Genomic DNA, 27,011 nt, shown 5'->3' on the forward strand with positions numbered 1-27,011 from the left:
TACACTATATACACTATATACATTATATACATTATATACACTATATACACTATATACATTATATACACTATATACATTATATACACTATATACATTATATACATTATATACACTATATACATTATATACACTATATACACTATATACATATACACTATATACACTATATACACTATATACACTATATATATATACACTATATACACTATATACACTATATACACTTTATACACTATATACATATACACTATATACACTATATACACTATATAAATTATATACACTATATACACTATATACACTATATACATATACACTATATACACTATATACACTTTATACATATACACTATATACACTATATACACTATATACATTATATACACTATATACACTATATACACTATATACACTTTATACACTATATACATATACACTATATACATGATTACTCAGAATAGCACTATATACATATACACTTTATACATTTGACATAATTATGTCCCGCCCCCTTTCATGACGACGCCAGGCCCAGTCCCGCCCCCTTTCATGACGACGCCAGGCCCAGTCCCGCCCCCTTTCATGACGACGCCAGGCCCAGTCCCGCCCCCTTTCATGACGACGCCAGGCCCAGTCCCGCCCCCTTTCATGACGACGCCAGGCCCAGTCCCGCCCCCTTTCATGACGACGCCAGGCCCAGTCCCGCCCCCTTTCATGACGACGCCAGGCCCAGTCCCGCCCCCTTTCATGACGACGCCAGGCCCAGTCCCGCCCCCTTTCATGACGACGCCAGGCCCAGTCCCGCCCCCTTTCATGACGACGCCAGGCCCAGTCCCGCCCCCTTTCATGACGACGCCAGGCCCAGTCCCGCCCCCTTTCATGACGACGCCAGGCCCAGTCCCGCCCCCTTTCATGACGACGCCAGGCCCAGTCCCGCCCCCTTTCATGACGACGCCAGGCCCAGTCCCGCCCCCTTTCATGACGACGCCAGGCCCAGTCCCGCCCCCTTTCATGACGACGCCAGGCCCAGTCCCGCCCCCTTTCATGACGACGCCAGGCCCGGTCTTGCCCCTTTCATGACGACGCCAGGCCCGGTCCCGCCCCCTTTCATGACGACGCCAGGCCCGGTCCCGCCCCCTTTCATGACGACGCCAGGCCCGGTCCCGCCCCCTTTCATGACGACGCCAGGCCCGGTCCCGCCCCCTTTCATGACGACGCCAGGCCCAGTCCCGCCCCTCGCCCCCTTTCATGACGACGCCAGGCCCAGTCCCGCCCCCTTTCATGACGACGCCAGGCCCAGTCCCGCCCCCTTTCATGACGACGCCAGGCCCAGTCCCGCCCCCTTTCATGACGACGCCAGGCCCAGTCCCGCCCCCTTTCATGACGACGCCAGGCCCAGTCCCGCCCCCTTTCATGACGACGCCAGGCCCAGTCCCGCCCCCTTTCATGACGACGCCAGGCCCAGTCCCGCCCCCTTTCATGACGACGCCAGGCCCAGTCCCGCCCCCTTTCATGACGACGCCAGGCCCAGTCCCGCCCCCTTTCATGACGACGCCAGGCCCAGTCCCGCCCCCTTTCATGACGACGCCAGGCCCAGTCCCGCCCCCTTTCATGACGACGCCAGGCCCAGTCCCGCCCCCTTTCATGACGACGCCAGGCCCAGTCCCGCCCCCTTTCATGACGACGCCAGGCCCGGTCTTGCCCCTTTCATGACGACGCCAGGCCCGGTCCCGCCCCCTTTCATGACGACGCCAGGCCCGGTCCCGCCCCCTTTCATGACGACGCCAGGCCCGGTCCCGCCCCCTTTCATGACGACGCCAGGCCCGGTCCCGCCCCCTTTCATGACGACGCCAGGCCCAGTCCCGCCCCTCGCCCCCTTTCATGACGACGCCAGGCCCAGTCCCGCCCCCTTTCATGACGACGCCAGGCCCAGTCCCGCCCCCTTTCATGACGACGCCAGGCCCAGGAAATGATTCCCCGTTCATTTTCCCCATAGACATTTCAAAAGGTACATTTATTTTAAGACTTTAAAGCTGCGTACAAAGCCAACTCGAGTCGTGACAAATCATGACAACAAACGAACAAATAATTAGAAGAAAAACAACAACAAAAATTCACTGGTTCATTACTGAGGCTATAGCAATTTGTTTTGTGTACTAATAAAGTGTCCCATATGTTTGATTTGTCCTTTTCAATGTCACATATCTGCCATCTCAATATACATCCTACAATGTACTATAATATACTCCATCAGTTTGTGAAAAGTGCTAGCATTGTAAATCTCAAGTCAAAGTGGTCACACGGTATATACGTCACGGTTGCATCCCTTGAGGTTTTCAATACCCAGATATATTTGTTGTATTTCGTTTTATATGCTATGTATTTGTTGAAAATGATCTAAACAGCATCTTGCAAGTCTATTATTAATACTCATCTGGAGAATTCACTAGGTAGTTGAAAATGTCAGGATGTCACTCCTCCATTTAGCTGGGTTATTTTCTAACTATTCAGCAAAGTTAATTATACAACAAGTTGACAGCGGTAAAACACGCCGTCGGAGCTCCGTGGTAGGTTGAACATATATAGTAAGCCCATGACATGTTCAAAATATAGACATGAATAACAAAGTCAGTCGGGATCGGGATGTATATTGATAATTCCACTCTTCAAAGTCGGCGCTCGTAGCCTCGTAAAGGCAGTGACGTCCCTTAAAAGCGCCAGGTTCTCTGTCTGCCGTCTCCCCTCTGCTCCGTTAACATTATGGGTAACTCATTCAAGTGGTAAATTAAATGTGAAATACATCCTCTATTGAGAAAACAACAATATATGTTGACAAAGACACTTCATACATTTGGAAACATATTTTTATTCAAATCAATATAGTCTTCAGTTCATTTCATATTATTTTAAAAGTAGGCTAACTACAGTTGAATTTCAATGGACTTCTATGGGCTGGCCTGCAGTATCCGTGCCAACGGACCAGAAGTGGGGACGCTGTCTCATTTGGGGGCGTTATGAGGAAGGAGGAGAGACCCGCACACCGCCACTTGCTGGTTCAAGAACTTTATTTTAAAGAGTCATCAGCAACGTTTCGGCCTTCTTCAGGCATAGACATTCATTAAATACACAACAGTAGGTTTAGACAACCAATCAAATTGTATTATAGTAATCATTCATCAGATAGCAGCTGTGAAGAACCCAGTCATGTGACTTAAAGGTGCAGTACTTCTGTAGAACATTCCTAGTATATTATTGAAAGTCACCAATTACAACAATACAGGGAATAATATATAAGTCATGCCATAATACATAAGGAAATCAACATACAATTAAATAAGTAAATAAATGTCAAAAAAAGTCCATACTCAAACAAGAGTGGACATAAAGGATAAAAAAGAAGACACATGGTGCTTTTAGTACCCCACTGGACATGAAGTTCAAATCAATGATATAATAAATACAGTTTATGGATTACAGCATAACATTTAATAATAGCTCATCATTCAACCCTTTCGGGTAGAGGGTTTGCAATGTGTGTATCAAGTACGCTTCGCGTTGTTTGAGCAGGACATCATGGTTACCACCTCTGGCTGGTAGTTTGACTTGTTCTATACCAATAAAGCGAAAAGTAGAGATGTCATGTTTAAGATCATTGAAATGAATGGCAACAGGATATTCACGGTAATTTATTCGAATAGAGCTCTTATGTTCACTCATTCTCTGTTTTAACTGTCTAGTAGTTTTCCCAATATATGCTAAACCACAGGGACATTTGATCATGTATACCACATGGGTTGAGACACAAGTTATAATGCTGTTAATCTTGAACTTCTTGCCAGTATGGGGGTGATTAAAAGAGGACGTCTTGTGTGTATTGCCACACTGGGCACAATGGCCACATGGATAATTGCCCTGTGGCAGAGGACTCAATAAGGTCTGTCTAAGTGAAACCTTAGGGGACTGAAAGTCAGAATGTACAAGTTGGTCTTTTAAATGTTTTCCTCGTTTAAAAGAAAACAAGGGAGGGTACTTAAATAATGCCAATAATTCAGGATCAGAGGTTAAAATGTGCCAGTGCTTTTTGAACATAGCCTTTATCTCACGAGAGTGAGGAGAATATGTGGTGACACATGTTACCGAAAACTTTTTCTCTTTTCTCTTTGTTTTTGTCAACAGTTCTGTACGGGGCTTCTGTAGAGCCAATGTATATGCTTTCTCAACGTTTTCAATGGCATGCCCTCTTTGGGTAAACTTGACTTTCATCTCTGACGATTTGTCAATAAAATCCTCAGTGGAGGAACAAACACGTCTCAGTCTATAAAACTGACTAATGGGCAGGGACTTGATGAGAGCAGGGGGGTGATTGCTAGTGGCCAATAATAGAGTATTTCGATCAGTTTCTTTCTGATATAGGGTGGTCGACAGATTGCCATCATTTAACTTTATCCACATATCTAGAAAGTGTACCCGGGACTGACTACATTCCATAGTGAACTTTAGATTAGAGTCAAAACTATTTAATAATGTTACAAAGTGTTGGACTTTTTTTGATTGATTGATTGAAGAATTTATTAACAGTTTGCAGAATTACAGTACATTTCAAGCACAAACTCAATACAAAGGCTGTTAACTGTGAGTGGACGACCCAATTAAGCATTACACTTGTTTCCAATAGGGTCCACCATGTTCAAATCATCAAAACATTTAGAGACGTACAAATAGACACTTCTATAGACAGAACAGGAATTCATCATAAAGGAGGTAAAAAGGGAAAATAAACATATACAGTGAGGGAAAAAAAGGGGTGGGCGGTGGGGGGGATTCACGTTCAGCTCCGTTAATTTGTTTGTTTTCCTTGGAGGAGCTGCGTTGGGTCCCCAAGTCGGCTCCGTGGCCGTACCTTGAGTTGGCTGTGTGGCCGTGACCGTCTCTTGTGTTGTCCTTGTGTTGGGTCCCCAAGTCGGCTCCGTGGCCGTACCTTGAGTTGGCTGTGTGGCCGTGACCGTCTCTTGTGTTGTCCTTGCGTTGGGTCCCCAAGTCGGCTCAGTGGCCATACCTTGAGTTGGCTGTGTGGCCGCGACCGTCTCTTGTGTTGTCCTTGCGTTCGTGTTTGAGGGATTCCGATTTTACAGGGGCCAATTTCGAATTGCAGCCGTCCGTAGGTGCCCTTTGAGAGCGGTTTTGAAGGAGTCAAGGGATTTGCATGTCTTAATGACAGTTGGTAGGGCGTTCCACATTTTGGTGGCATAGGAGCGAAAAGAATTTAGTCCCTTGTTTGTGCCGAATCTGGGTTGTACATGGTTCGTTGCACTCCCTCTGGTGTTGTGGGTGTGGACTTCGTTAACATTAAGGAAGTATCTAGACAGGTACATGGGTATCTTGGTGGTGTATCGAATCTTGTGGACCAGACCCATTGCAAGATGCTGTACTCTGTCGTCGACCCTAAGCCATTCCAGCCTGTCGAAGTGGGCAGGGGTGAGGTGGGTTCGGGGGGCGAGGTCAAGTAGGAGCCTGACCAGTTTGTTTTGGGAAGTCTGGAGCCTGGTTTTAAGGGCCTTTGAGGTGCTGTGGTACCAGGAGGTGCATGCATAGTCAAAGAAACCCTGTACAAGGGCTCCTGTTAAGGTCTTCAAGGTGTTTTTTTTTACCAGTGAGGAGATCCTGTAAAGGAATCTTGTTCTTTGGTTGACCTTTTTGATTACGTTGGTGGCCATTTTATCACCGGAAAGATTAGCCTCCAGGATGGAACCTAGGTAGGTAATTTCATCTTTACGTGTGATAACATTGTCACCCACTCTAACCAAGAAGCCATTTGCCTTGCTGAGATTACTATTAGAGCCAAAGAGAATGGATTCAGTTTTTCCCAGGTGTAAAGATAGTTTGTTATCAGCGAGCCAGGTGCAGATTCTACCGAGTTCAGAGCTGAGGGCCTTTTCAACCTGCAGTTTGTTCCTGTCCGAGACTAGCAGTGCCGAGTCATCTGCGAACAGGAACAAATTGCAGTCACAAGCTGAAGTCATGTCGTTAACATATATTAGGAACAGTAAAGGTCCCAGTATGCTCCCTTGTGGAACGCCACAGCTCACTGGGAGGGGGGGGGGGGGACAGTGTTCAATTCACCTCCACCATCTGTTCTATCCCCTCCAGGTAGGATTGCATCCAGCTCACTGATGTGCTATCGAAACCAATTGCCTTCATCTGAATTACCTTTAAATACACAGAAAATGTCATCAATGTATCGATACCATTTAATAATGTTTTGTTGGTATATGTTCTTTGTAGAGTCATAAACACACTTTTCCTCAAAATGCCCCATAAACAGGTTAGCAAAATTAGGTGCAAAAATTTAACCCATAGATGTACCAGATACTTGCAAATAAAATTCATTGTCAAAACTAAAGTAGTTGTACTTCAAGACATATGAAGCTAAATCAATGATGAATTCATCAGGTGGTATAGCTGGGTGGTCTCGACTAGACAGATAATACTTTAGAGCTTCCAGACCAGCATCATGTGCTATGTTAGTATATAGGCTAGTGACGTCTAGGGTGAGTAACCAAATGTCCTCGGGTAAATCAGAAATGTCAGAAATGTTGGTAATAAAATCAGTAGAGTCCCTAATGTATGAAGGTAATTTGTGAACCAAGGGTTTAATAAAACAATCTACATATTCTGACAAAGGAGATAAAAGGGAATTTATCTGTGCCACAATTGGTCGTCCAGGTGGATCAATCATTGTTTTGTGAATCATTTGGGGGCGTGAAATGTGTAGTCCCCGTGTGTCTCTATACATCTCCTTTGTAGTCCCTGTGTGTCTCTATACATCTCCTTTGTAGTCCCCGTGTGTCTCTATACATCTCCTTTGTAGTCCCCGTGTGTCTCTATACATCTCCTTTGTAGTCCCCGTGTGTCTCTATACATCTCCTTTGTAGTCCCTGTGTGTCTCTATACATCTCCTTTGTAGTCCCTGTGTGTCTCTATACATCTCCTTTGTAGTCCCCGTGTGTCTCTATACATCTCCTTTGTAGTCCCCGTGTGTCTCTATACATCTCCTTTGTAGTCCCTGTGTGTCTCTATACATCTCCTTTGTAGTCCCTGTGTGTCTCTATACATCTCCTTTGTAGTCCCTGTGTGTCTCTATACATCTCCTTTGTAGTCCCTGTGTGTCTCTATACATCTCCTTTGTAGTCCCCGTGTGTCTCTATACATCTCCTTTGTAGTCCCCGTGTGTCTCTATACATCTCCTTTGTAGTCCCCGTGTGTCTCTATACATCTCCTTTGTAGTCCCCGTGTGTCTCTATACATCTCCTTTGTAGTCCCCGTGTGTCTCTATACATCTCCTTTGTAGTCCCTGTGTGTCTCTATACATCTCCTTTGTAGTCCCCGTGTGTCTCTATACATCTCCTTTGTAGTCCCCGTGTGTCTCTATACATCTCCTTTGTAGTCCCCGTGTGTCTCTATACATCTCCTTTGTAGTCCCCGTGTGTCTCTATACATCTCCTTTGTAGTCCCCGTGTGTCTCTATACATCTCCTTTGTAGTCCCTGTGTGTCTCTATACATCTCCTTTGTAGTCCCCGTGTGTCTCTATACATCTCCTTTGTAGTCCCTGTGTGTCTCTATACATCTCCTTTGTAGTCCCCGTGTGTCTCTATACATCTCCTTTGTAGTCCCTGTGTGTCTCTATACATCTCCTTTGTAGTCCCTGTGTGTCTCTATACATCTCCTTTGTAGTCCCCGTGTGTCTCTATACATCTCCTTTGTAGTCCCCGTGTGTCTCTATACATCTCCTTTGTAGTCCCCGTGTGTCTCTATACATCTCCTTTGTAGTCCCCGTGTGTCTCTATACATCTCCTTTGTAGTCCCTGTGTGTCTCTATACATCTCCTTTGTAGTCCCTGTGTGTCTCTATACATCTCCTTTGTAGTCCCCGTGTGTCTCTATACATCTCCTTTGTAGTCCCTGTGTGTCTCTATACATCTCCTTTGTAGTCCCTGTGTGTCTCTATACATCTCCTTTGTAGTCCCCGTGTGTCTCTATACATCTCCTTTGTAGTCCCCGTGTGTCTCTATACATCTCCTTTGTAGTCCCCGTGTGTCTCTATACATCTCCTTTGTAGTCCCCGTGTGTCTCTATACATCTCCTTTGTAGTCCCTGTGTGTCTCTATACATCTCCTTTGTAGTCCCTGTGTGTCTCTATACATCTCCTTTGTAGTCCCTGTGTGTCTCTATACATCTCCTTTGTAGTCCCCGTGTGTCTCTATACATCTCCTTTGTAGTCCCCGTGTGTCTCTATACATCTCCTTTGTAGTCCCTGTGTGTCTCTATACATCTCCTTTGTAGTCCCTGTGTGTCTCTATACATCTCCTTTGTAGTCCCCGTGTGTCTCTATACATCTCCTTTGTAGTCCCTGTGTGTCTCTATACATCTCCTTTGTAGTCCCTGTGTGTCTCTATACATCTCCTTTGTAGTCCCCGTGTGTCTCTATACATCTCCTTTGTAGTCCCTGTGTGTCTCTATACATCTCCTTTGAATTTAAATGTAATTGTGTTCCATTATTTTAAGGCTATTAGAGGTCTAAAATAATGTCTAAATGGCCGTCTAAGAATGGGTTATAAATTAAAGAGTTGTAGCGGCCTAGGGCTATATATAGACGCCTAGGGCCTAGGGCTATGTATAGACTAGGGCCTAGGGCTATATATAGACGCCTAGGGCCTAGGGCTATATATAGACGCCTAGGGCTATATATAGACGCCTAGGGCCTAGGGCTATATATAGACGCCTAGGGCCTAGGGCTATATATAGACGCCTAGGGCTATATATAGACGCCTAGGGCCTAGGGCTATATATAGACGCCTAGGGCCTAGGGCTATATATAGACGCCTAGGGCCTAGGGCTATATATAGACGCCTAGGGCTATATATAGACGCCTAGGGCTATATATAGACGCCTAGGGCCTAGGGTTATATATAGACGCTTACAAATCAGGTAAAATATAGACGCCTATAGATGTTTAAAAAACAGCTATAAAAACCATTTATAAATACATAAATAAATACATATTATTTTAACTGACAGTTGAAAAACAAACCTTCTGTTAATAATTAATTCAAGCTTTCGTTAAGCGTGTTAAGAAAGGTTCAGTGTTCTCCAATTTAACCCACACCTTACACGAGTGCTGTCAAAATGTCAGCTTAACCCATTTTGACCTGAGATCAGATTCTAAAATGTCTTCTACATCCTGACAGTTTTCTGAAAAAGCTATGTTTCTATGTCAGTCGTTCTTCGATTTTTCAAAAATAGCAGACCTACAAGCTCGTAGATCTGCTATTTTTCAATAGCTAAAGCATAACATAATGCTAACACCAAAAGGGGTTCCCGCCCCAAAATGGGTTAAAGATACTGAATCTCAACATTAGTGGATCCAACCCATTCAAAGACACATAACACACCATTAACCTTGAGAACCACTTCAATACTTAACTCTGTTACAAGTAATTCTGAAAGTACAAAAGTAAATGTACAAGCAAACCAATAGAGCACAAATATGAAGAGGTCATCACATGAAAGGGCAAGTGACTACTAAACCACGGCGGTAGTTTGGTGATGTGTTGGGTATAAACTACGGCGGTAGTTTGGTGATGTGTTGGGTATAAACTATGGCGGTAGTTTGGTGATGTGTTGGGTATAAACTACGGCAGTAGTTTGGTGATGTGTTGGGTATAGACTACGGCGGTAGTTTGGTGATGTGTTGGGTATAAACTACACCAGTAGTTTGGTGATGTGTTGGGTATAAACTACACCAGTAGTTTGGTGATGTGTTGGGTATAGACTACGGCGGTAGTTTGGTGATGTGTTGGGTATAAACTACACCAGTAGTTTGGTGATGTGTTGGGTATAAACTACAGCAGTAGTTTGGTGATGTGTTGGGTATAAACTACACCAGTAGTTTGGTGATGTGTTGGGTATAAACTACACCGGTAGTTTGGTGATGTGTTGGGTATAAACTACGGCGGTAGTTTGGTGATGTGTTGGGTATATACTACGGCAGTAGTTTGGTGATGTGTTGGGTATAAACTACGGCGGTAGTTTGGTGATGTGTTGGGTATAGACTACGGCGGTAGTTTGGTGATGTGTTGGGTATAAACTACGGCGGTAGTTTGGTGATGTGTTGGGTATAAACTACACCAGTAGTTTGGTGATGTGTTGGGTATAAACTACGGCGGTAGTTTGGTGATGTGTTGGGTATAAACTACGGCGGTAGTTTGGTGATGTGTTGGGTATAAACTACGGCAGTAGTTTGGTGATGTGTTGGGTATAAACTACGGCGGTAGTTTGGTGATGTGTTGGGTATAGACTACGGCGGTAGTTTGGTGATGTGTTGGGTATAAACTACACCAGTAGTTTGGTGATGTGTTGGGTATAAACTACACCAGTAGTTTGGTGATGTGTTGGGTATAAACTACACCAGTAGTTTGGTGATGTGTTGGGTATAAACTACGGCGGTAGTTTGGTGATGTGTTGGGTATAGACTACGGCGGTAGTTTGGTGATGTGTTGGGTATAAACTACGGCGGTAGTTTGGTGATGTGTTGGGTATAAACTACACCAGTAGTTTGGTGATGTGTTGGGTATAAACTACGGCGGTAGTTTGGTGATGTGTTGGGTATAAACTACGGCGGTAGTTTGGTGATGTGTTGGGCATAAACTACGGCGGTAGTTTGGTGATGTGTTGGGTATAAACTACGGCGGTAGTTTGGTGATGTGTTGGGTATAAACTACGGCGGTAGTTTGGTGATGTGTTGGGTATAAACTACGGTGGTAGTTTGGTGATGTGTTGGGTATAAACTACACCAGTAGTTTGGTGATGTGTTGGGTATAAACTACGGCGGTAGTTTGGTGATGTGTTGGGTATAAACTACACCGGTAGTTTGGTGATGTGTTGGGTATAAACTATGGCGGTAGTTTGGTGATGTGTTGGGTATAAACTACGGCGGTAGTTTGGTGATGTGTTGGGTATAAACTACACCAGTAGTTTGGTGATGTGTTGGGTATAAACTACACCAGTAGTTTGGTGATGTGTTGGGTATAGACTACGGCGGTAGTTTGGTGATGTGTTGGGTATAAACTACACCAGTAGTTTGGTGATGTGTTGGGTATAGACTACGGCGGTAGTTTGGTGATGTGTTGGGTATAAACTACACCAGTAGTTTGGTGATGTGTTGGGTATAAACTACGGCGGTAGTTTGGTGATGTGTTGGGTATAAACTACGGCGGTAGTTTGGTGATGTGTTGGGCATAAACTACGGCGGTAGTTTGGTGATGTGTTGGGCATAAACTACGGCGGTAGTTTGGTGATGTGTTGGGTATAAACTACGGCGGTAGTTTGGTGATGTGTTGGGTATAAACTACGGCGGTAGTTTGGTGATGTGTTGGGTATAAACTACGGCGGTAGTTTGGTGATGTGTTGGGTATAAACTACGGCGGTAGTTTGGTGATGTGTTGGGTATAAACTACACCAGTAGTTTGGTGATGTGTTGGGTATAAACTACGGCGGTAGTTTGGTGATGTGTTGGGTATAAACTACGGCGGTAGTTTGGTGATGTGTTGGGTATAAACTACGGCGGTAGTTTGGTGATGTGTTGGGTATAGACTACGGCGGTAGTTTGGTGATGTGTTGGGTATAAACTACACCAGTAGTTTGGTGATGTGTTGGGTATAAACTACGGCGGTAGTTTGGTGATGTGTTGGGTATAAACTACGGCGGTAGTTTGGTGATGTGTTGGGTATAAACTACGGCGGTAGTTTGGTGATGTGTTGGGTATAAACTACACCAGTAGTTTGGTGATGTGTTGGGTATAAACTACGGCGGTAGTTTGGTGATGTGTTGGGTATAAACTACACCAGTAGTTTGGTGATGTGTTGGGTATAAACTACGGCGGTAGTTTGGTGATGTGTTGGGTATAAACTACGGCAGTAGTTTGGTGATGTGTTGGGTATAAACTACGGCGGTAGTTTGGTGATGTGTTGGGTATAAACTACGGCAGTAGTTTGGTGATGTGTTGGGTATAAACTACACCAGTAGTTTGGTGATGTGTTGGGTATAAACTACGGCGGTAGTTTGGTGATGTGTTGGGTATAAACTACGGCGGTAGTTTGGTGATGTGTTGGGTATAAACTACACCAGTAGTTTGGTGATGTGTTGGGTATAAACTACGGCGGTAGTTTGGTGATGTGTTGGGTATAAACTACACCAGTAGTTTGGTGATGTGTTGGGTATAAACTACGGCGGTAGTTTGGTGATGTGTTGGGTATAAACTACGGCAGTAGTTTGGTGATGTGTTGGGTATAAACTACACCAGTAGTTTGGTGATGTGTTGGGTATAAACTACGGCGGTAGTTTGGTGATGTGTTGGGTATAAACTACGGCGGTAGTTTGGTGATGTGTTGGGTATAAACTACACCAGTAGTTTGGTGATGTGTTGGGTATAAACTACACCAGTAGTTTGGTGATGTGTTGGGTATAAACTACGGCGGTAGTTTGGTGATGTGTTGGGTATAAACTACGGCGGTAGTTTGGTGATGTGTTGGGTATATACTACGGCAGTAGTTTGGTGATGTGTTGGGTATAAACTACGGCGGTAGTTTGGTGATGTGTTGGGTATAGACTACGGCGGTAGTTTGGTGATGTGTTGGGTATAAACTACGGCGGTAGTTTGGTGATGTGTTGGGTATAAACTACACCAGTAGTTTGGTGATGTGTTGGGTATAAACTACACCAGTAGTTTGGTGATGTGTTGGGTATAAACTACGGCGGTAGTTTGGTGATGTGTTGGGTATAAACTACGGCGGTAGTTTGGTGATGTGTTGGGTATAAACTACACCAGTAGTTTGGTGATGTGTTGGGTATAAACTACGGCGGTAGTTTGGTGATGTGTTGGGTATAAACTACGCCGGTAGTTTGGTGATGTGTTGGGCATAAACTACGGCGGTAGTTTGGTGATGTGTTGGGTATAAACTACGGCGGTAGTTTGGTGATGTGTTGGGTATAAACTACGGCGGTAGTTTGGTGATGTGTTGGGTATAAACTACGGTGGTAGTTTGGTGATGTGTTGGGTATAAACTACACCAGTAGTTTGGTGATGTGTTGGGTATAAACTACGGCGGTAGTTTGGTGATGTGTTGGGTATAAACTACACCGGTAGTTTGGTGATGTGTTGGGTATAAACTATGGCGGTAGTTTGGTGATGTGTTGGGTATAAACTACGGCGGTAGTTTGGTGATGTGTTGGGTATAAACTACACCAGTAGTTTGGTGATGTGTTGGGTATAAACTACACCAGTAGTTTGGTGATGTGTTGGGTATAAACTACACCAGTAGTTTGGTGATGTGTTGGGTATAGACTACGGCGGTAGTTTGGTGATGTGTTGGGTATAAACTACACCAGTAGTTTGGTGATGTGTTGGGTATAAACTACGGCGGTAGTTTGGTGATGTGTTGGGTATAAACTACGGCGGTAGTTTGGTGATGTGTTGGGCATAAACTACGGCGGTAGTTTGGTGATGTGTTGGGTATAAACTACGGCGGTAGTTTGGTGATGTGTTGGGTATAAACTACGGCGGTAGTTTGGTGATGTGTTGGGTATAAACTACGGCGGTAGTTTGGTGATGTGTTGGGTATAAACTACACCAGTAGTTTGGTGATGTGTTTGGTATAAACTACGGCGGTAGTTTGGTGATGTGTTGGGTATAAACTACACCAGTAGTTTGGTGATGTGTTGGGTATAAACTACGGCGGTAGTTTGGTGATGTGTTGGGTATAAACTACGGCGGTAGTTTGGTGATGTGTTGGGTATAAACTACGGCGGTAGTTTGGTGATGTGTTGGGTATAGACTACGGCGGTAGTTTGGTGATGTGTTGGGTATAAACTACACCAGTAGTTTGGTGATGTGTTGGGTATAAACTACGGCGGTAGTTTGGTGATGTGTTGGGTATAAACTACGGCGGTAGTTTGGTGATGTGTTGGGTATAAACTACGGCGGTAGTTTGGTGATGTGTTGGGTATAAACTACACCAGTAGTTTGGTGATGTGTTGGGTATAAACTACGGCGGTAGTTTGGTGATGTGTTGGGTATAAACTACACCAGTAGTTTGGTGATGTGTTGGGTATAAACTACGGCGGTAGTTTGGTGATGTGTTGGGTATAAACTACGGCAGTAGTTTGGTGATGTGTTGGGTATAAACTACGGCGGTAGTTTGGTGATGTGTTGGGTATAAACTACGGCAGTAGTTTGGTGATGTGTTGGGTATAAACTACACCAGTAGTTTGGTGATGTGTTGGGTATAAACTACGGCGGTAGTTTGGTGATGTGTTGGGTATAAACTACGGCGGTAGTTTGGTGATGTGTTGGGTATAAACTACGGCAGTAGTTTGGTGATGTGTTGGGTATAAACTACACCAGTAGTTTGGTGATGTGTTGGGTATAAACTACGGCGGTAGTTTGGTGATGTGTTGGGTATAAACTACACCAGTAGTTTGGTGATGTGTTGGGTATAAACTACGGCGGTAGTTTGGTGATGTGTTGGGTATAAACTACGGCAGTAGTTTGGTGATGTGTTGGGTATAAACTACACCAGTAGTTTGGTGATGTGTTGGGTATAAACTACGGCGGTAGTTTGGTGATGTGTTGGGTATAAACTACGGCGGTAGTTTGGTGATGTGTTGGGTATAAACTACACCAGTAGTTTGGTGATGTGTTGGGTATAAACTACACCAGTAGTTTGGTGATGTGTTGGGTATAAACTACGGCGGTAGTTTGGTGATGTGTTGGGTATAAACTACGGCGGTAGTTTGGTGATGTGTTGGGTATATACTACGGCAGTAGTTTGGTGATGTGTTGGGTATAAACTACGGCGGTAGTTTGGTGATGTGTTGGGTATAGACTACGGCGGTAGTTTGGTGATGTGTTGGGTATAAACTACACCAGTAGTTTGGTGATGTGTTGGGTATAAACTACGGCGGTAGTTTGGTGATGTGTTGGGTATAAACTACACCAGTAGTTTGGTGATGTGTTGGGTATAAACTACACCAGTAGTTTGGTGATGTGTTGGGTATAAACTACACCAGTAGTTTGGTGATGTGTTGGGTATAAACTACGGCGGTAGTTTGGTGATGTGTTCCATGTCCGTTAGAACCAGACTCCGGTATCTCCGCTCCAGCGTCTGCATGTATTCCATGTAGTCGCCGACCCGGAATCCCCGGATTGGCTCCTCCTAGAGGGGAAACATGGAACAACAACAACAACACAGGACATCCAATAGGGTTATTTAATCCATTAAATCATAGTGCCCAAGCGATTTATAGCAACGGAGCATTTTTACCGACGGACCGGATGTTATACCGGATGTGGCTGGAGGAGCTAAATGTAGCCAAAACACTAACGGTGATCAACAACAACGGGAGGCATGATTAAGTCTAACGCGACTAGCGACTGGACAGCGGGGGGCCGTCTAACACAGGATCTTTTCTTAGAATTGGACGGGATGATTTAGATCGCGAGTTATTAAAGTTTTAAGATTTTTGTTGTCGTCAGCTAAACAGGGGGGGAACATTTTCGATGACGTCCCACTGTTACGCAACAACGAGGATTGCGCAATAGGTGCTCCTAGGCTGTGGAGCGATGCGATCGGTTTTCATATCAATAAACTTCAAAAACGTCTTTTGGATAAAACTTCATCCTGGGCGCTGGGTGTTACTAATAGAAAGGACGGTGAACTTCGTCCTGGGCGCTGGGCGATACTAATAGAAAGGACGGTGAACTTCGTCCTGGGCGCTGGGCGATACTAATAGAAAGGACGGTGAACTTCGTCCTGGGCGCTGGGCGATACTAATAGAAAGGACGGTGAACTTCGTCCTGGGCGCTGGGCGATACTAATAGAAAGAACGGTGAACTTCGTCCTGGGCGCTGGGCGATACTAATAGAAAGGACGGTGAACTTCGTCCTGGGCGCTGGGCGATACTAATAGAAAGGACGGTGAACTTCGTCCTGGGCGCTGGGCGATACTAATAGAAAGGACGGTGAACTTCGTCCTGGGCGCTGGGCGATACTAATAGAAAGGAAACTTCGTCCTGGGCGCTGGGCGATACTAATAGAAAGGAAACTTCGTCCTGGGCGCTGGGTGTTACTAATAGAAAGGAAACTTCGTCCTGGGCGCTGGGCGATACTAATAGAAAGGAAACTTCGTCCTGGGCGCTGGGCGATACTAATAGAAAGGAAACTTGGTCCTGGGCGCTGGGCGATACTAATAGAAAGGAAACTTGGTCCTGGGCGCTGGGCGATACTAATAGAAAGGAAACTTGGTCCTGGGCGCTGGGCGATACTAATAGAAAGGAAACTTGGTCCTGGGCGCTGGGCGATACTAATAGAAAGGAAACTTGGTCCTGGGTGCTGGGCGATACTAATAGAAAGGAAACTTGGTCCTGGGCGCTGGGCGTTACTAATAGAAAGGAAACTTGGTCCTGGGCGCTGGGCGATACTAATAGAAAGGAAACTTGGTCCTGGGCGCTGGGCGATACTAATAGAAAGGAAACTTGGTCCTGGGCGCTGGGCGATACTAATAGAAAGGAAACTTCGTCCTGGGCGCTGGGCGATACTAATAGAAAGGAAACTTGGTCCTGGGCGCTGGGCGATACTAATAGAAAGGAAACTTGGTCCTGGGCGCTGGGTGTTACTAATAGAAAGGAAACTTGGTCCTGGGCGCTGGGCGATACTAATAGAAAGGAAACTTCGTCCTGGGCGCTGGGCGATACTAATAGAAAGGAAACTTGGTCCTGGGCGCTGGGCGATACTAATAGAAAGGAAACTTGGTCCTGGGCGCTGGGTGTTACTAATAGAAAGGAAACTTCGTCCTGGGCGCTGGGCGATACTAATAGAAAGGAAACTTGGTCCTGGGCGCTGGGCGATACTAATAGAAAGGAAACTTGGTCCTGGGCGCTGGGTGTTACTAATAGAAAGGAAACTTGGTCCTGGGCGCTGGGCGATACTAATAGAAAGGAAACTTGGTCCTGGGCGCTGGGCGATACTAATAGAAAGGAAACTTGGTCCTGGGCGCTGGGCGATACTAATAGAAAGGAAACTTGGTCCTGGGCGCTGGGCGTTACTAATAGAAAGGAAACTTGGTCCTGGGCGCTGGGCGATACTAATAGAAAGGAAACTTGGTCCTGGGCGCTGGGCGATACTAATAGAAAGGAAACTTCGTCCTGGGCGCTGGGCGATACTAATAGAAAGGAAACTTGGTCCTGGGCGCTGGGCGATACTAATAGAAAGGAAACTTGGTCCTGGGCGCTGGGCGATACTAATAGAAAGGAAACTTGGTCCTGGGCGCTGGGCGATACTAATAGAAAGGAAACTTGGTCCTGGGCGCTGGGCGATACTAATAGAAAGGAAACTTCGTCCTGGGCGCTGGGCGATACTAATAGAAAGGAAACTTGGTCCTGGGCGCTGGGCGATACTAATAGAAAGGAAACTTGGTCCTGGGCGCTGGGCGATACTAATAGAAAGGAAACTTCGTCCTGGGCGCTGGGCGATACTAATAGAAAGGAAACTTGGTCCTGGGCGCTGGGCGATACTAATAGAAAGGAAACTTGGTCCTGGGCGCTGGGCGATACTAATAGAAAGGAAACTTGGTCCTGGGCGCTGGGCGATACTAATAGAAAGGAAACTTGGTCCTGGGCGCTGGGCGATACTAATAGAAAGGAAACTTCGTCCTGGGCGCTGGGCGATACTAATAGAAAGGAAACTTGGTCCTGGGCGCTGGGCGATACTAATAGAAAGGAAACTTGGTCCTGGGCGCTGGGCGATACTAATAGAAAGGAAACTTGGTCCTGGGCGCTGGGCGATACTAATAGAAAGGAAACTTGGTCCTGGGCGCTGGGCGATACTAATAGAAAGGAAACTTCGTCCTGGGCGCTGGGCGATACTAATAGAAATGAAACTTGGTCCTGGGCGCTGGGCGATACTAATAGAAAGGAAACTTGGTCCTGGGCGCTGGGCGATACTAATAGAAAGGAAACTTGGTCCTGGGCGCTGGGCGATACTAATAGAAAGGAAACTTGGTCCTGGGCGCTGGGCGATACTAATAGAAAGGAAACTTCGTCCTGGGCGCTGGGCGATACTAATAGAAAGGAAACTTGGTCCTGGGCGCTGGGCGATACTAATAGAAAGGAAACTTCGTCCTGGGCGCTGGGTGTTACTAATAGAAAGGAAACTTCGTCCTGGGCGCTGGGCGATACTAATAGAAAGGAAACTTGGTCCTGGGCGCTGGGCGATACTAATAGAAAGGAAACTTGGTCCTGGGCGCTGGGCGATACTAATAGAAAGGAAACTTGGTCCTGGGCGCTGGGTGTTACTAATAGAAAGGAAACTTGGTCCTGGGCGCTGGGCGATACTAATAGAAAGGAAACTTCGTCCTGGGCGCTGGGCGATACTAATAGAAAGGAAACTTGGTCCTGGGCGCTGGGCGATACTAATAGAAAGGAAACTTGGTCCTGGGCGCTGGGCGATACTAATAGAAAGGAAACTTCGTCCTGGGCGCTGGGCGATACTAATAGAAAGGAAACTTGGTCCTGGGCGCTGGGCGATACTAATAGAAAGGAAACTTGGTCCTGGGCGCTGGGCGATACTAATAGAAAGGAAACTTGGTCCTGGGCCCTGGGCGATACTAATAGAAAGGAAACTTGGTCCTGGGCGCTGGGTGTTACTAATAGAAAGGAAACTTGGTCCTGGGCGCTGGGCGATACTAATAGAAAGGAAACTTGGTCCTGGGCGCTGGGCGATACTAATAGAAAGGAAACTTCGTCCTGGGCGCTGGGCGATACTAATAGAAAGGAAACTTGGTCCTGGGCGCTGGGCGATACTAATAGAAAGGAAACTTCGTCCTGGGTGCTGGGCGATACTAATAGAAAGGAAACTTGGTCCTGGGCGCTGGGCGATACTAATAGAAAGGAAACTTGGTCCTGGGCGCTGGGCGATACTAATAGAAAGGAAACTTGGTCCTGGGCGCTGGGCGATACTAATAGAAAGGAAACTTGGTCCTGGGCGCTGGGCGATACTAATAGAAAGGAAACTTCGTCCTGGGCGCTGGGCGATACTAATAGAAAGGAAACTTGGTCCTGGGCGCTGGGCGATACTAATAGAAAGGAAACTTGGTCCTGGGCGCTGGGCGATACTAATAGAAAGGAAACTTGGTCCTGGGCGCTGGGCGATACTAATAGAAAGGAAACTTCGTCCTGGGCGCTGGGCGATACTAATAGAAAGGAAACTTCGTCCTGGGCGCTGGGCGATACTAATAGAAAGGAAACTTGGTCCTGGGCGCTGGGCGATACTAATAGAAAGGAAACTTCGTCCTGGGCGCTGGGCGATATGGGCGATTGAGGCGGCCAAAAATGTAATAAAAAGTTTGGGAACCACTGATCAATATAATTAAACTATGTGTATACAAAATCAACTGGGCACGCGCGCACACACACACACACACACACACACACACACACACACACACACACACACACACACACACACACACACACACACACACACACACACACACACACACACACACACACACACACACACAGCATCTCACCTTGAGGTAGACCTGCAGCTGGCTGATCTGTGCTCGTTGGAGGATGCCTGGCTGCAGGTGTCTCATCAGAGACACACACACGTACACCTGGTAGTCCGAGCCCATCAGGGTTACCGTGGCGACGTACGCACACACCTCAGGCCAGTCCACCACGTTCCACAAGCACTGCTCCAACCACTGGAGGCACGTCTGCACACGCACACGCACACGCACGCACACGCACACACACAGTCTGTGTGGGTATAATGTGCTAGAGAAGTCAAATATAAAAACAAATAGCCTGGCTCTGAGATGGTGTGAAGGAGTGGTTGGTATTTAATGACCTCTTGGTCATAGTTTGTGTTTCAGGATCACTCACCTGTGAGGGGGCGTATCCGGACATCCGGAAGGCGCTGTGGACCAATGGGAGCTCAGCTTTCAGTATCAGCTCCACATAGTGGGCGGAGCACCAGTACAGCGGAGACATCCCGGCCCCGCCCACCTCTGCGGGAACGTGGAGCTGGAAAACACACACAGCGTAGCTGTTAGCATAAACCCCAGTTCCCAGTGCCAGCATACACGTTATATATACTCGGATTTAATTTGTGCCTTTGTACCGCGCCGCTAACCTGACTCCGCTAACCTGACTCCGCTAACCTGACTCCGCCAGATGGGGCAGCAGAGAGTACACTGGGTTCCCCCCTCCTGCTCCCATCTGGGAACTCTCAGGCAGACTTGATGCCCGGCCACAAAACGGCCTGGCCAATCAGCGGCAGCTAGAGGCGGGATCAAGGCAGCACTGTGTATGCCTTGATCCCGCCTCTAGGGGGCAGCAGTGTACTCTCTGCTGCCCCATCTGGCGGAGTCAGGTTAGCGTCGCGGTACAAAGGCACAAATTAAATCCGAAATGTGGAATGGCAGAAAATCCACCAAGGACAGAGATCCTGGAGTCGGACTTATGGAGGTTTGAAAATCCTCCCTTCCACTGGTTTGCACTGTGAATATATTTGCAATCCCATAGTTGGAACGGTGAGGCGTTACTATGGGAACCGGACCAACGTTAAAAGCTTCCATATAGGCATCAACCATTATATAGACGGAGTATACATTGGGGTACGTATATATACGGACCTGGGTTATAACTCCACCTAGCGTCGACGTACGTATACATACGGACCTGGGTTATGACGCCACCTAGCGTCGACGTACGTATATATACGGACCTGGGTTATGACGCCACCTAGCGTCGACGTACGTATATATACGGACCTGGGTTATGACGCCACCTAGCGTCGACGTACGTGTATATATACGGACCTGGGTTATGACGCCACCTAGCGTCGACGTACATATATATACGGACCTGGGTTATGACGCCACCTAGCGTCGACGTACGTATATATACGGACCTGGGTTATGACGCCACCTAGCGTCGACGTACGTATATATACGGACCTGGGTTATGACGCCACCTAGCGTCGACGTACGTATATATACGGACCTGGGTTATGACGCCACCTAGCGTCGACGTACGTATATATATGGACCTGGGTTATGACGCCACCTAGCGTCGACGTACGTATATATACGGACCTGGGTTATGACGCCACCTAGCGTCGACGTACGTATATATACGGACCTGGGTTATGACTCCACCTAGCGTCGACGTACGTATATATGAACCTGGGTTATGACGCCACCTAGCGTCGACGTACGTATACATACGGACCTGGGTTATGACGCCACCTAGCGTCGACGTACGTATATATACGGACCTGGGTTATGACGCCACCTAGTGTCGACGTACGTATATATACGGACCTGGGTTATGACGCCACCTAGCGTCGACGTACGTATATATACGGACCTGGGTTATGACGCCACCTAGCGTCGACGTACGTATATATATGGACCTGGGTTATGACGCCACCTAGCGTCGACGTACGTATATATACGGACCTGGGTTATGACGCCACCTAGCGTCGACGTACGTATATATATAGACCTGGGTTATGACACCACCTAGCGTCGACGTACGTATATATATGGACCTGGGTTATGACGCCACCTAGCGTCGACGTACGTATATATACGGACCTGGGTTATGACGCCACCTAGCGTCGACGTACGTATATATACGGACCTGGGTTATGACGCCACCTAGCGTCGACGTACGTGTATATATACGGACCTGGGTTATGACGCCACCTAGCGTCGACGTACGTATATATACGGACCTGGGTTATGACGCCACCTAGCGTCGACGTACGTATATATACGGACCTGGGTTATGACGCCACCTAGCGTCGACGTACGTATATATACGGACCTGGGTTATGACGCCACCTAGCATCGACGTACGTATATATACGGACCTGGGTTATGACGCCACCTAGCGTCGACGTACGTATATATACGGACCTGGGTTATGACGCCACCTAGCGTCGACGTACGTATATATACGGACCTGGGTTATGACGCCACCTAGCTTCGACGTACGTACATATATGGACCTGGGTTATGACGCCACCTAGCGTCGACGTACGTATATATACGGACCTGGGTTATGACGCCACCTAGCGTCGACGTACGTATATATATGGACCTGGGTTATGACTCCACCTAGCGTCGACGTACGTATATATATGGACCTGGGTTATGACGCCACCTAGCGTCGACGTACGTATATATACGGACCTGGGTTATGACGCCACCTAGCGTCGACGTACGTATATATACGGACCTGGGTTATGACGCCACCTAGCGTCGACGTACGTATATATATGGACCTGGGTTATGACTCCACCTAGCGTCGACGTACGTATATATATGGACCTGGGTTATGACGCCACCTAGCGTCGACGTACGTATATATACGGACCTGGGTTATGACGCCACCTAGCGTAGCGTCGACGTACGTATATATATGGACCTGGGTTATGACGCCACCTAGCGTCGACGTACGTATATATACGGACCTGGGTTATGACGCCACCTAGCGTCGACGTACGTGTATATATACGGACCTGGGTTATGACGCCACCTAGCGTCGACGTACGTATATATACGGACCTGGGTTATGACGCCACCTAGCGTCGACGTACGTATATATACGGACCTGGGTTATGACGCCACCTAGCGTCGACGTACGTATATATACGGACCTGGGTTATGACGCCACCTAGCGTCGACGTACGTATATATATGGAACCTAGCGTCGACGTACGTGTATATATACGGACCTGGGTTATGACGCCACCTAGCGTCGACGTACGTATATATACGGACCTGGGTTATGACTCCACCTAGCATCGACGTACGTATATATACGGACCTGGGTTATGACGCCACCTAGCGTCGACGTACGTATATATACGGACCTGGGTTATGACGCCACCTAGCGTCGACGTACGTATATATACGGACCTGGGTTATGACGCCACCTAGCGTCGACGTACGTATATATATGGACCTGGGTTATGACGCCACCTAGCGTCGACGTACGTATATATACGGACCTGGGTTATGACGCCACCTAGCGTCGACGTACGTATATATATGGACCTGGGTTATGACGCCACCTAGCGTCGACGTACGTATATATACGGACCTGGGTTATGACGCCACCTAGCGTCGACGTACGTATATATATACGGACTCGGCTGGGCAGAGGGAGGCAGCATACTCACAGAGTGCAGTACCCTGGCTGGCCACAGGAAGGCGGAGGGCAGCAGCGAGCAGAGCTTCAGCAGCACGCGCAGGCTTCGCTCCACGCGTCCTTCCATCATGACGAACACGGTGGAGGCCAGCCAATCGTGGCCCGGATACACGTCTGGAGGAGGCGGGGTCAAGGAAGCCTGGAAAGGAAGGTGGGATCGAGGGGCCTCTGTGTCGGCCAATAGGGCTAATAGTCGCGGCGGCCATTTTGTGGTAGAATGCCACAGATAGATAGTATAGAATGCCAATAAATGTTCTGACGTGTGTGCGTGCGTGTGTGTGTGTGTGTGTGTGTGTGTGTGTGTGTGTGTGTGTGCTCGTGTGTGTGTGTGTGTGTGTGTGTGTGTGTGTGTGTGTGTGTGTGTGTGTGTGTGTGTGTGTGTGTGTGTGTGTGTGTGATGGTAGGATACTGGTATTGCACCGTTGTGAGGACAGGAACAGGTGACAGTGTTTGAGCAGCAGACTGAGTCCATGTTCAGCATCCTCTGGTAGCAGACGCAGGAACCTGCCATATCTACACACACGCATGCACGCACGCACGCACGCACGCACGCACGCACGCACGCACGCACGCACCAAAAAATTATAATTTTTGCCCGGGACCCAAACTAGTGAAAACTGCAGTTCTACAAGCTCACATCGTGTCTCTCACACACACACCTGACACACAGATCTACAAGCTCACAACACGTCTCACACACACACACACACACCTGACACACAGATTGAACACAGCAGATCTACAAGCTCACAACACGTCTCACACACACACACCTGACACACAGATCTACAAGCTCACAACACGTCATACCTGACACACAGATTGACTCCCAGCTGCTGAACAGCAGACAGAACGACACTGTGAACACTCTTCTCTTCAACTGTAAAACACACACGCGCACGCACGCACGCACGCACGCACGCACGCACGCACGCACGCACGCACTCACACAGTTACTTGTGAGGACAACAGTTTAGGCGATTTTATGAATGGCACTTTTGTCATTCTGAGTAGAGACAATCATTATGGGCGCTGATGGAGGCGCTGATGACGTGGAGGCGAACTGACCGTTGTGCTGAGGAGGAGGGAAGACGTGTTGAGGTTCAGAGCTGGACAGATGATCCACCACCTTCTCTAGGAGATCAGCCATCACTGAAGATATAAAGAAAACATTGCAATATGATCCACCACCTTCTCTAGAAGATCAGCCATCACTGAAGATATAAAGAAAACATTAAAATATGATCCACCACCTTCTCTAGGAGATCAGCCATCACTGAAGATATAAAGAAAACATTACAATATGATCCACCACCTTCTCTAGAAGATCAGCCATCACTGAAGATATAAAGAAAACATTACAATATGATCCACCACCTTCTCTAGAAGATCAGCCATCACTGAAGATATAAAGAAAACATTACAATATGATCCACCACCTTCTCTAGCCCATTTTGACCTGATATCAGATTCTAAAAATCTACTTCTACACCCTGACAGTTTTCTGAAAAAGCTATGTTTCTATGTCAGTGGTTTTTTGATTTTTCAAAAATAGCAGTGAGCTTGTAGATCTGCTATTTTTCAATAGCTAAAGCACAACATAATGCTAACACCAAAAGGGGTTCCCGCCCAAAATGGGCTAGAAGATATAAAGAAAACATAAAAACACTGAACATTAAAGATGGAGTGCCATGATTTTTTCCACCCTAAAACATGATCATCAGGTCTTATTGTTATATAAGGAGGTATAATTTTTTCAAAAAAGTGTATAGTATTTGTTAAAATGTTGTTTTTATGTGGGCACGCCCACCAGTTCATTAGGTATGCCTGGTTTGCCTGGTGATGGGTGGTGATCCACCTGAACTGAAGCCGCACCCACAGCTGTAGTTGTATGATAAAGGGGGAGGGGTTAGGGATAGTGTGATGTCACTATATTACTGTTTATTTCATTGGCCCGTTTGACTGTCAAGGGTTCAGCCTCCAGGAAGAAAACCTAAATACAAAGTTAGTACACCATTGCACATAAAAACGACTCCAGGGTGTCTAATGAAGTACTGTCACCTCATAGACACATGAAAACGACTCCAGGGTGTCTAATGAAGTACTGTCACCTCATAGACACATGAAAACGACTCCAGGGTGTCTAATGAAGTACTGTCACCTCATAGACACATGAAAACGACTCCAGGGTGTCTAATGAAGTACTGTCACCTCATAGACACATGAAAACGACTCCAGGGTGTCTAATGAAGTACTGTCACCTCATAGACACATGAAAACGACTCCAGGGTGTCTAATGAAGTACTGTCACCTCATAGACACATGAAAACGATTAAATATTATGTCAAAATTGTAATGACCTTTTTAGTTTTTTTTAATATTCAGACAGCCAGCAATGGGTAAAACACCCCCCCCCCCCCAAAAAAAAAAAGTAGTCTCCGTGACACATCGAGGTGCCGCAATCTGTATTCAAAGATTGTCCTAGGAGCTTTGTCATTGGTCGATTTGCCTGTCTACTTCCTGATCGTCAGCGACTCACCAGTATGATTGACATCACAACGGACCAATCGTCAGCGACTCACCAGAATGATTGACAGCCCAACGGACCAATCGTCAGTGACTCAACAGATGATTGACAGCACAACGGACCAATCGTCAGTGACTCAACAGATGATTGACAGCACAACGGACCAATCGTCAGTGACTCAACAGATGATTGACAGCACAACGGACCAATCGTCAGTGACTCAACAGATGATTGACAGCCCAACGGACCAATCGTCAGTGACTCAACAGATGATTGACAGCACAACGGACCAATCGTCAGTGACTCAACAGATGATTGACAGCCCAACGGACCAATCGTCAGTGACTCAACAGATGATTGACAGCACAACGGACCAATCGTCAGTGACTCAACAGATGATTGACAGCCCAACGGACCAATCGTCAGTGACTCAACAGATGATTGACAGCACAACGGACCAATCGTCAGTGACTCAACAGATGATTGACAGCCCAACGGACCAATCGTCAGTGACTCAACAGATGATTGACAGCACAACGGACCAATCGTCAGTGACTCAACAGATGATTGACAGCCCAACGGACCAATCGTCAGTGACTCAACAGATGATTGACAGCACAACGGACCAATCGTCAGTGACTCAACAGATGATTGACAGCACAACGGACCAATCGTCAGTGACTCAACAGATGATTGACAGCCCAACGGACCAATCGTCAGTGACTCAACAGATGATTGACAGCACAACGGACCAATCGTCAGTGACTCAACAGATGATTGACAGCCCAACGGACCAATCGTCAGTGACTCAACAGATGATTGACAGCACAACGGACCAATCGTCAGTGACTCAACAGATGATTGACAGCACAACGGACCAATCGTCAGTGACTCAACAGATGATTGACAGCACAACGGACCAATCGTCAGTGACTCAACAGATGATTGACAGCACAACGGACCAATCGTCAGTGACTCAACAGATGATTGACAGCACAACGGACCAATCGTCAGTGACTCAACAGATGATTGACAGCCCAACGGACCAATCGTCAGTGACTCACCAGAAGTCGTGAGGGCGGTGGGTGTGGTCTTCATGGTGACGCAGTAGTGTCTCCGACACGCCTCCATCCATGACGAAGATGAT

At 46.8% G+C, this 27,011-nt stretch overlaps 1 protein-coding gene across 1 annotated transcript in view; it reads right to left on the reverse strand.

The window, feature by feature from the left end:
* Positions 1–15,096: 15,096 nt before the first annotated feature.
* The window catches only part of tbc1d32 (TBC1 domain family, member 32), a gene marked incomplete at its 5' end in the record, with an annotated part of 39,439 nt that continues 27,524 nt past the window's right edge, over positions 15,097–27,011 (reverse strand). Inside the window, 8 exons of the mRNA XM_079531905.1 lie at positions 15,097–15,269; positions 19,641–19,829; positions 19,999–20,139; positions 23,309–23,451; positions 23,747–23,850; positions 24,148–24,217; positions 24,406–24,489; positions 26,929–27,011. The exon at positions 26,929–27,011 is cut by the window's right edge and continues 43 nt beyond it. Of these exons, the coding sequence (XP_079388031.1) occupies positions 15,150–15,269; positions 19,641–19,829; positions 19,999–20,139; positions 23,309–23,451; positions 23,747–23,850; positions 24,148–24,217; positions 24,406–24,489; positions 26,929–27,011 (934 nt within the window). The remainder of the gene's footprint in view (positions 15,270–19,640; positions 19,830–19,998; positions 20,140–23,308; positions 23,452–23,746; positions 23,851–24,147; positions 24,218–24,405; positions 24,490–26,928) is intronic.

This window comes from Electrona antarctica (genome assembly GCF_951216825.1).
Source record: "Electrona antarctica genome assembly, contig: scaffold_533, whole genome shotgun sequence".
NCBI classification, from domain to species: Eukaryota; Metazoa; Chordata; class Actinopteri; order Myctophiformes; family Myctophidae; genus Electrona; species Electrona antarctica.